We start from the raw sequence: 9983 nt of genomic DNA, 5'->3' as shown, positions 1-9983 counted from the left end.
AAAATAAATTGACAAAATGAGAAAAACTCAACTTTGACAGACCCTTCCTAGTGGTCATACATAATAAAAATCTTTGGAAAAAAAGTAGCCAAAAGTTTCACTAAGGACCCCAATATGATACACAGATGGATCAAAAATGTAATAGGGAGTAGGTACAGGGGTAAAAGGGCCAAATTATACCCTTGAAAAATCCCTTGGACTAATCCCCAAAATATTTCAAGCTGATATCCATGGAATTTTTTAAATATTTTGCTAAAAATAAATATATATTTTGTCAAAAATAATGATATATTTATGCATATTTTGAGTTTTTTAATACATAAAAATCTTTGTATTTCCACCGTGTTGTATTTCCACAAGTTGTCTATACTTTAAACTTATTTCTGTTCTTTTTTTCTTCCCGTGCACTTTCCATTTCAGCTTGGCATCTAAGATCATTCCCAGATATTTAGCTAGATAGACAAGAGTCAAAAATAAAGACATATTTATGTACTTATTTTGATGTTTTAATATATAAAAATCAGCTCCCTAGTAATAAATTTTTGTCAAATTGGCGATATTCTTCAAATATATGTAGAATGAAATTGAACTACCACAGGACAAATGGGATAAATATCTGGTCTCCACGGTCGTAAATGTTTGCACAAAGAATATGCAATTGCATAGAAATCCGGGCTCTAGTCTAGTTTGCACGGTCCATTAATTGAAACGGCACGTGTATTTTTCAGTATAGCGTCCAAAAAGATTAAAAAAAGAAACGATATGACCGGGGGTAAATTTAAGGGCTGGACCGGAAGTGATCGAGCTATAATTCAAATCGTGTGAACAATGGCTCTTGTTTTCGAGAAGTCACGTAACCGAGATATTCTTTCATTCTTCAGCCGGACTTCTCACCGTACAGCAGTCACGACTTACTCGAAACAGGTAGAGTTAACAAAGTTAATTGAAATTAACTGTTTGTAGAAAGATTTTTTTTTGTATGCAAGTTGTCCTAATATAAACTCAAATTTGTAGAATTTTGGCGCAACTCCGTCGGGCCTTTTTTTCTTCCTGAAAGGCGGTAAGGAGCGGTAGAGAATTAATTACGACCCGGCCAGTGAGAGGTACGATAAAAGTTGAAATAAAACACCTAAAACACAGACTTGGATTTTTATTAGACATACAATTTTTAAAAGGCAAATTTGTACATAATTTAAACCGATTTTTGCTCCTGTTTCTTCAGTCGAGCCATCCTCTGCAAGAAAAATATTAAAAGATTTCCCGACCTTCTATACAATCGAAATAGTTTCGTTGATTTTATAATAAATAGAAAAATATTCTATGTAATACCTCCTGAGAAAAAGCTCTATTTATACTTGCGATTGTCTAGTTCGTTTTGCTCTGAGACAATGCTAATTGGAGAAAATTATGAAACAGACAGTTAAAGGTCGACCAGACAATGTTTTACAAATCGATTCTATGTTTGCTCTTTTATTTCTATTTAATACCTGTAGAACTGTAATTTTTTTAAAATTTATTTATTTATTTTTACGGGTTCGCAACAGCAGAGGTTATATAAACTCTCGGTGTTTTTGAAAAAAAAAAGCACATTTGTAAGTATGTCGGGTTTGAATGCAGGGCCGCTGGATTCGAACCCGGGACCTTTACCTTACAGTGATGAGCGCCGTGTCAAAGCCTAACCCGTTGCGGCCACCGACGCCTCCTGGTACTGTAATTAAGTTGTTTTTACTGCTAATAATTGCCCTTTAGATTTAACTAAAAATATTTATGTGACAAGATTCGTAAAATTAATTATTCTTTGCGATCGGGCACTTTTTGAATACAAAAGAATTAAATATTTCGTATTCTCAGACTTCAAGTTCAGTTTTCCCTTTTTCCTGACTGAATTTTTATCATTTTTTTACAGTCATCCTATTGTCCTCGATCTTATTGTCTATTTTTCCCTTATGACTTATTGATCTTTGTTTCGTTTTAATATTATTCTCCGATCTTAATAATTTATTTTATTTTGGGAACCGTGTATGAATTTTTGATATTTCCAGCTCGTAATTTTAATCAAATTATTCCTCGAATCCTCGTAATCACTGCTTCAGAGTTAAGAGCGGGAACTACTCAGGTATCACATAAATACAAGTCGGCGTCCCACAAGGGGACGTTCTTGGTCCTATCCTGTGGGCCATTTTTCCTGCTGACTTTCCCGTACATACCAACACCATTATTACCACAGTTCTCCTAACCCGAATCCTGCCAAATAATTGCCAAGAACGCCTAGCGTTGATCAAAATCTGGTTCAAAAAATGGAAGAAAAGACTGAATGTGGAAATATATTTACGCACTGTCCTTTTACATTAAAAAAAAGTCTTGCTCTCCACTGTACATCAATAACAAGGAGCTAACGATGTCACTCGTTCTAAACTTAAGACTGACGTTGGATCTCTACACAAGACAGAAAGAAAAAATTTAACAAAAGACTTCACTACCGAGGTGCAAAGTTCGAAATCTGTTTTGACTGTCAAAACTCAACTAACTCTGCACAACACTGCGACCACTCTTGACATGCGGAGTGACTATGGAGTTTCGCGAAGCTATCCCCAGACCAGCGCATCTAATCTCCTATGTAAAATCTTCAGAAAAAAAAAACTTTCAAAGCTTCTTTCCTCCGTGTCCAGTGCAGAGTCGTAGTTTTAGTTTTGCGCCATAGAAAAAAAAAACATACTTACCAATTTGTAACATGTGTTTCATGCGTACAGGCTACAAATAAATTATTTATTTAAAAAAAATCTACTTTTCAACTATCATTCCGTAAAGATGTATCGAATATTTAAGATAAACCAGTAAACAGTTTCTGAAAGGAGATTCGTTCAACAATTTTCTTTTGAAAATCGCAAAGAATATTTCGGTTTTGCCTTTTTCGCATTTGACATTGTAAATAATTTTATTGTTGATACTTCGATGGGACCTTCGATTAAAGGTCATTTTAGTAAGGTCAGAATTAAAATAATTTGCGTCATTATCGTTAGTCGCCTCGTTTCTTAATTATGCTCTCGTAATTATTTTTAATAAATTAACAACAAATGTTCTCTCTCACACTCTCATTATGTCTGTCTGTCTGACTGACTCTCTCTCTCTCTCTCTCTCTCTCCCTCTCTCTGTCTCTCCATCTGTCTGTCTGTCTGTCTCTCTCTCTCTCTCTCACTCTCTCTCTCTCTATCTCTCTCCATCTGTCTGTCTGTCTGTCTCTCTCTCTCTCTCTCACTCTCTCTCTCTCTCTATCTCTCTCTCTCTCTCTCTCTCTCCCTCTCTCTGTCTCTCCATCTGTCTGTCTGTCTGTCTCTCTCTCTCTCTCTCTCTCTCTCTATATATATATATATATATATTTATTTATCTATTTTTCTTCAATTCTTACTTTACTTTTACTCCTCTCACTCTTTTACTCTATCTTTTATCTCTTATGATTCAATCACTATCCAATTTTCTCTTTTTTCCTCGTTTCCACTTTTTCACTCATTCTGTCTCATTGTCTGTCTGTCTCTCTCACTCTCTCTCTCTCTCTCTCTCTCTCTCTCTCTCTCTCTCTCTATCTCTCTCTCTATCTCTCTCTCTCTCTCTCTCTCTCTCTGTGTCTGACTGTCTGTCTGTCTCTCTGTCTCTCTCTCTCTCTCATTATGTCTGTCTTTCTGTTTTTCTCTACCTCTATCTCTTGTCTATCTACATATCTAGTTCTGGATAAATTACATTTCACTTGTTTAATAAACGATTTGTCCGATTTCGAGTATTGTGTTTAGCGCTATTTCATCTTCAAACAGATAAAAATTATAATATTTTTGGAAAGTTTTTGCATGCCTCATTTCGTATAAAAAATGGCTGTCTAGAGAACATCTTTGGTAACATTTTTATACGGCTCTTTTCCAAAAAACGGCTGGAAAATTAAAAAAATAACAACATATATATATTATATATAATAAAAACCTCACGAGCGAGAAAATATCAACGTTTTTATTTATTATATTTTAGTAATAAATATTTCCATATTCATTTCTTATATAACTTTTAATGTTAAACTTATGATTTTGATTTCCTAAGTAATTGTCTAATTGAGAATCTATCTCCTTTTCTTTTTTTTTCTTTTTTTTCTCCTTCATTTTTCAGTATTGGCCTTCGATTTATCTCTTTCACGTTATATCTATAGATTTTTATTTTTTGATCTCTGCCTGTTTTTCTCTTCAGCCATTTTCTCTTTCTACCTGTCTATCTACCAATTTAACCCTTTCTACATTTTGTTTTTTTTTGTCTTTTTTTCTTCTAGTTTTAACATGTAAAAATAGTGTGCAGGTAACTTCGGTTTTTTACGAGGTACCCGGCCTTAATAAACTTTATATTTTAATATAACACATTTTATGCACGGCATTTTCGTTAATCGCGCGTCAAGAGCACGGCCGATCTTCGATTCAGATACTTTCCCGACTAAGGATAGGCCATATTAGGTAGACACACTTACTTTTGGACCAAAGACCGCGTATACGGTTTTTCTTTCTAAAGCCATTTTTCCAGTTCCATCATAAGCGCGCACTTCGGATCATCTAGTGGTTTTGGCCCCAAGGGTCAGAGAGCTGCCCCTTTTTTGCTAGTTGGTCAGTCTGTCCATTTCCTTCTATGTCTTAAAAATTGCACATCGATGTGTGCTTTTATTTACTTTTATTCGACCAGGTTAAATGAAGTCTGTCATAAAATGTATGTAATTCTTTATATCCATGGACGATGAACTGTACCACAGGCCAATTTAAATAATAATGTGTGGTGATTAGTGACCGTTAATCGATAATTATTCAGAAATCGTGGGATGCGGTGCCACTCTCAGCACGACACGCAAGAATGGCACAATTACACAGAAGACAAACACTTTGAGCCCTGAAGATGATTTCAATAAAGATCGAAACGTTGGCACGATAAAGAAAATGTTTTTCTGAAACCTACATCACACCAGACCGCATCTCACGATTTCTGAATAATTAAATAATAATAATTAAAAAAACGATTTTACAGGCTTTGATTTTTCTCTGTTGTACACCAGTGAGTTTGGACCCTACTTAAAATATTAATCATGACCATATGTGATGAATTTTTATTATTATTATTAATGAGGGTATATGAACTACGCATTTATACGAACCCCTGGGGGGTCACAGTGTTTTTGAAAAAAAAAGCCCATTTGGACCTTTACCTTACAGTGACGACCAGCAAGTAAATGCCTAAACCATTGCGACCATCAATGCCCCTAAATAAATCCATTTAATCCAGTAACAACTAAAGACAATTATAATAGAATAATTAAAGTTTAATTGTCCTGATTAGACTGTTTAGATTAGATTATTCCTTGATATCTGTGTTGTTTTTTGTCTAATTGGCCTCATTTTATTCCAAATTTAGTTACAATGATTAAAATTAACTTTTGTTCGAGTTTTTTAATAACCGGTGAGTAATAGAAAGAAGCAATAACCAATTATGTCAAAATTAAGATAAAGATTTTTGGTTGTTTTTAAAAGTTATTACATTTAAAATTATGATGCTTTCAAAAACTCATGTTTTAGTTTTTTGACTCTTGAATTATGTATGATTATTGTACTTGCAGATCGAGTATGGAAAAGGCGCCTGAAAATAAAGAGGTGCCAGTGTCGAAAGTGGAGACGAGCTGGGTCACCGTCCTTTTCCAGATCTACATCCATACATGCGCGTTATACGGGTTGTACTATGTATTCGTAGCAGCATCGATAAAAACTACTCTTTTCTGTAAGAATCAATTAATACGATTGATATGATAATGAATGACCAACTAAGATTAATTTTGATTTTTCAGGCCTGTTTCTAGTCTTTTTGGGAACTCTAGGACTCACTTTGGGCTGCCACAGGCTATGGGCTCATCGTACCTACAAAGCTCACTGGGCGTTAAGAACCTTCCTCGCCGCATGCCATCTTCTCGCTTGCAATGTAAACTAGCATTTTTATACACTGAAAAAAAATAATGCGCTATTCTTTCTTAAGGTGTCAGACCAGACACGGAATTTTTGAGGTTTAAGAAAGAACTCTAATGACTAAAATGTCAATATTTTGATCCTTTGTTGTTCATAAAATATGTTGATTTATGTTTAATTAAATTTTTAGTTTTTACATATATTTTACAGTGAGTATATATAAATCTTATTTTATTTATTAAAAATCTATACCGGCACAAAAATTATATACTTGCACCACTCTGGCCAAAAATCTTGTACACTGTATACAAACAGACTTACAATTATGGGAAAAGTACTAATTTCCAGAGATATTTTGAATATTGCTCGAATTTAAAATTGTGAAATAACACAAAATTGTGAATTTTGTTTATAGGGTTCAATCCACAACTGGGCCGTAGACCACAGGGTCCACCACGCAAAGCACGGGACACCGCTCGATAGGTACAATTACAAAAACGGCTTCTTTTTTTGCCACTTTGCCTCACGATGCTTAGAATCCAATGCAGATATAGAGAGGCTAAAAAGGCATACAGACATTACGGACCTTGAGGAAGACCAAGTTGTCTATTATCAAAATTGGTGAGAAAACAAATAGTTATACATTAATCCTCATATATAACCATATCCTCATTAAAACATTTCATTGCTTTTTAATAAAATTTATAACGCCCTTAAGATATGATGCATGTGGTATGATTAATGGAATTATAATGGAAATCTTTTTAAAAAAATTTTAAATCATTTTCACAAATACAAATTGACTACTTGTAGCATAGCATAGTAATTCATTGCTGAAAAATAATATTTTCAACATTACAACAGTGTTATTTCATCTAATGTTGTAGTGCAGGCCCTGAATTATTGTTTCTGTAGGGAATTTTTTAACAAATTTGTCAAGGTTCCTTCACCTTCATTGCAGATTGACATATTATGTTCTTTTTTCCCTGGTATCAAAAAATTATACAGCCATGCTACAAAGAATATATACAATTTAAACAGTTCATATTATCATACAATTAATTAAGGTTTTTAGTTGAGATAAAAAAGTCAATGGCACGAGCGGGATTCGAGCCCACCATCTTCGGCATGATACGCCGCTGCTCTACCACTTGAGCTATCGTGACCTCGATCCACTGGACACCAACTTCCCATCTCAACCGCACCTTTTGAATTTTGAATTAAAAAATGGCAAAAAAGAGGGAAAATTCAAAAGGTGCGGTTGAGATGGGAAGTTGGTGTCCAGTGGATCGAGGTCACGATAGCTCAAGTGGTAGAGCAGCGGCGTATCAAGCCCAAGATTGTGGGTTCAAATCCTGCTCATGCCATTGACTTTTTTATCTCAACTAAAAACCTTAATTAATTGTATGATATTAACTGGTCAAGCGGACCACGAAACTAGTGAATTTAATAAGTTCATATTATATTTTCACAGACACATCATTTAGAAATTTTATTATTAAGTTATACACACTGGGATTCTTGAAAAGAGCTCTACTTTCCGTAGTTTGGTGTTCTACTCCTTCTTTCTCCAGATCCTGTTAGAATTTATTTCTGGCTGACGAATGTTGGCTGCAGTGAAACATTATGTTAGGTCCTCCTTTACTCCGCATGTGTCACAATTTGGGTGTTGTTTTATGCCAATCTTGTGAAGATACGCTGCGCAGATGCCATGGTTTGTTCTTAACCGATGTATGGTGGTTATGTCTTTTTTTGCCACGTCTAGTTTGTTAAACCACGGTATTGTTTTCACAAGTGGAAATAATATTTTATAAGCCATTCCCTTATCCGAGGCAGAGTATTCAGTTTGCCATTCTATTTGAATTCTTGTTTCCAATATTTGAAAAAGGTCTGTGTAAGGAAGAATCCTTATGATTCTAGGGGTGAGTAACTGTGTGGCATTTTTTGCAAGTTTGTCGGCTTTTTCGTTGCGTAGATGCCCGTATGGCCTTTAATCCACACGAAAGAGACCTTTTTTTTTTAAAGTGGAAAAGTTGTTGACAGTGTTTTTTATGTCAGCTACAATATAATTCTTAATGATAGTAAATGTATTTTGCTAGCACTGGATTACACTGAGGCTGTCTGTGCAAATTATAATGTGTTTCATTGTAGGAAGGTTGAGTCTAAAAAAGTTAATGCTGCTTTAATTGCTAATAATTCCGCCGAATAAATTGATATCTCTGCCGGCAGAGGAATTGATTTCCCTTTATTGATGCTAGGGCAGAACCAGGAGCATCCAACCTTACCGGACATGAGGGATCCATTGGTGTAAACAGTTAAGTGGTCCTTAGGGAAAAGTTCCTGAAGATCAGCAAGCACTTGTTGATTAACCGCTACGGGATTTGTCCGGAGTAGTCTTTTTTAGCTCTGTAGAGAAAATTGGAAATTGGAAGAAAAAGACTACTCCGGACAAATCCCGTAGCGGTTAATCAACAAGTGCTTGCTGATCTTTTGATATTTTGCCAGAGAGGTTAAAACTTGTGGTAATCGGTGGAGGTTTTTTCTTTTGCCAATATTTTTTTGTTAGATTCATTATGGACAAATCACAGATGTGCAGAGCAAGAAATTTTTTTTCACCGTTTGGGGCAACACAAACCGTCCTGCCAGTTTTTCTCTTCTATGTGACAGTGGCTGATCGTTACATTCAGCTTTGATGACATCATTGCTCTTAATAGACCCCAAACAAGTTTTGAGAGATTTTTGCTGTATGATGTCCCATTTCTTTAATTTATCTGCTTTATGCTATCAAGAAACCAGTAAAATTTATTTTTCTTTTCTCTTATGCCTTCTTAAAATGCAATGACACTTTGAGACAGCCTCATTATTTACAAGAAAAACACGGAATACATAACATAATATTATTTGTTCCTTTGTTTTATACAAAAATATTTTTTCAGAAGGGTCTTGTTTCACTTGAACTGCCCTTGTAATTATTTTGAAGTAATAAAATGGTGGAACCTTTAATTTCATTGGACATTCACAAAAAATAATTAGTAAATTCAAACTGAAACAAAGAGATGGAGTTTTATCCAATCAGTTTTGCTAGAAAATCACCTTGAGAGGTATTTAGTCAATGGAATACCATTGCAGAAGTCTCTTTGTTTTGTTATTTATTTGAGTACTTTTAATTTTAACCCTCGGCTTAATCTTTATTATTATTTTTGTTATTATTATTTTTGTATACAGGCTATACTATATTCTAATGCCAATATTTGGGCTCTTGCTTCCAATCAATGCCCCAATGGAATATTGGGGAGAGTCAGCGGCTGTTAGCTTTTTCGTCATAGGGTTTTTAAGGATCGTCCTGATCCTGCACGCATCCTGGTTTATCAACAGCGCCTTCCTGGTGTGGGGGCTCGACCCTTCTGACAGGTAAGCCGTTTCAATGGACAAAGAACAATTTTAAATTGTCGGGCGTTTTTCAGGAAATCGGGAGACACTTGGCTTGTTTTCTTCGTGACAAAGAGCCTCTGGCCGCAGTACCACTACCTCCTCCCTTGGGATTATAGATCCGGAGAGTACGGCACGTACGACCAGGGCGTTTCCACTTCGATCCTCAGGGTTTTCGCCGCCCTGGGATGGGCCAAAGATCTCACCACCATTTCAAGCAACGGCGTAAAAGAAGCTTTGTGCAAATCTGTCGAAACGAACCGGCCTTTGAAAGAATGTCTCGACGACGCTAAACAAATTTTACCGGATATTTTAATCCAAGATCCAGCTAACTATTAACCATTACATTAATGTGAAAAAGCAAAAACTAATGTTTTTATTAAATTATTATTACTGAAGTTCTAATAAATGAGTTAGAAGTTAATCTGTGTTTTAAAACCCTTCCTGGTACCTTTATTCATAGGTTTTTTTAACAACTTGACTATTAGTTCCTTTTTGAAAATGCCCTAACCTCTTTTATTATGTTGAATTTCAAGCTAAAAATTTAATTTTCTATGGCAAATTAGACCCCTTGGTAACGGCATA

General features: G+C 35.1%; 1 protein-coding gene across 1 annotated transcript; it reads left to right on the top strand.

Annotated features, from left to right (window-relative positions):
* The first annotated feature begins 814 nt into the window (after positions 1-814).
* LOC106668452 (acyl-CoA desaturase 4) lies at positions 815-9822 on the top strand. Its single transcript, XM_014397235.2, has 7 exons — positions 815-924; positions 1015-1103; positions 5630-5787; positions 5855-5985; positions 6385-6590; positions 9195-9380; positions 9434-9822. The coding sequence occupies exons 3-7, from the start codon at positions 5637-5639 to the stop codon at positions 9735-9737; spliced, it is 978 nt and encodes a 325-aa protein (XP_014252721.1). The 5' UTR covers positions 815-924; positions 1015-1103; positions 5630-5636; the 3' UTR covers positions 9738-9822.
* Positions 9823-9983: the final 161 nt, after the last annotated feature.

This window comes from Cimex lectularius, unplaced genomic scaffold (genome assembly GCF_000648675.2).
Source record: "Cimex lectularius strain Harlan isolate CLEC.00 unplaced genomic scaffold, Clec_2.1 scaffold36, whole genome shotgun sequence".
In the NCBI taxonomy this organism is placed as follows: domain Eukaryota; kingdom Metazoa; phylum Arthropoda; class Insecta; order Hemiptera; family Cimicidae; genus Cimex; species Cimex lectularius.
The sequence above is the reverse complement of the archived record's forward strand: the minus strand, read 5'-3'. Positions and strand labels throughout refer to the sequence as shown.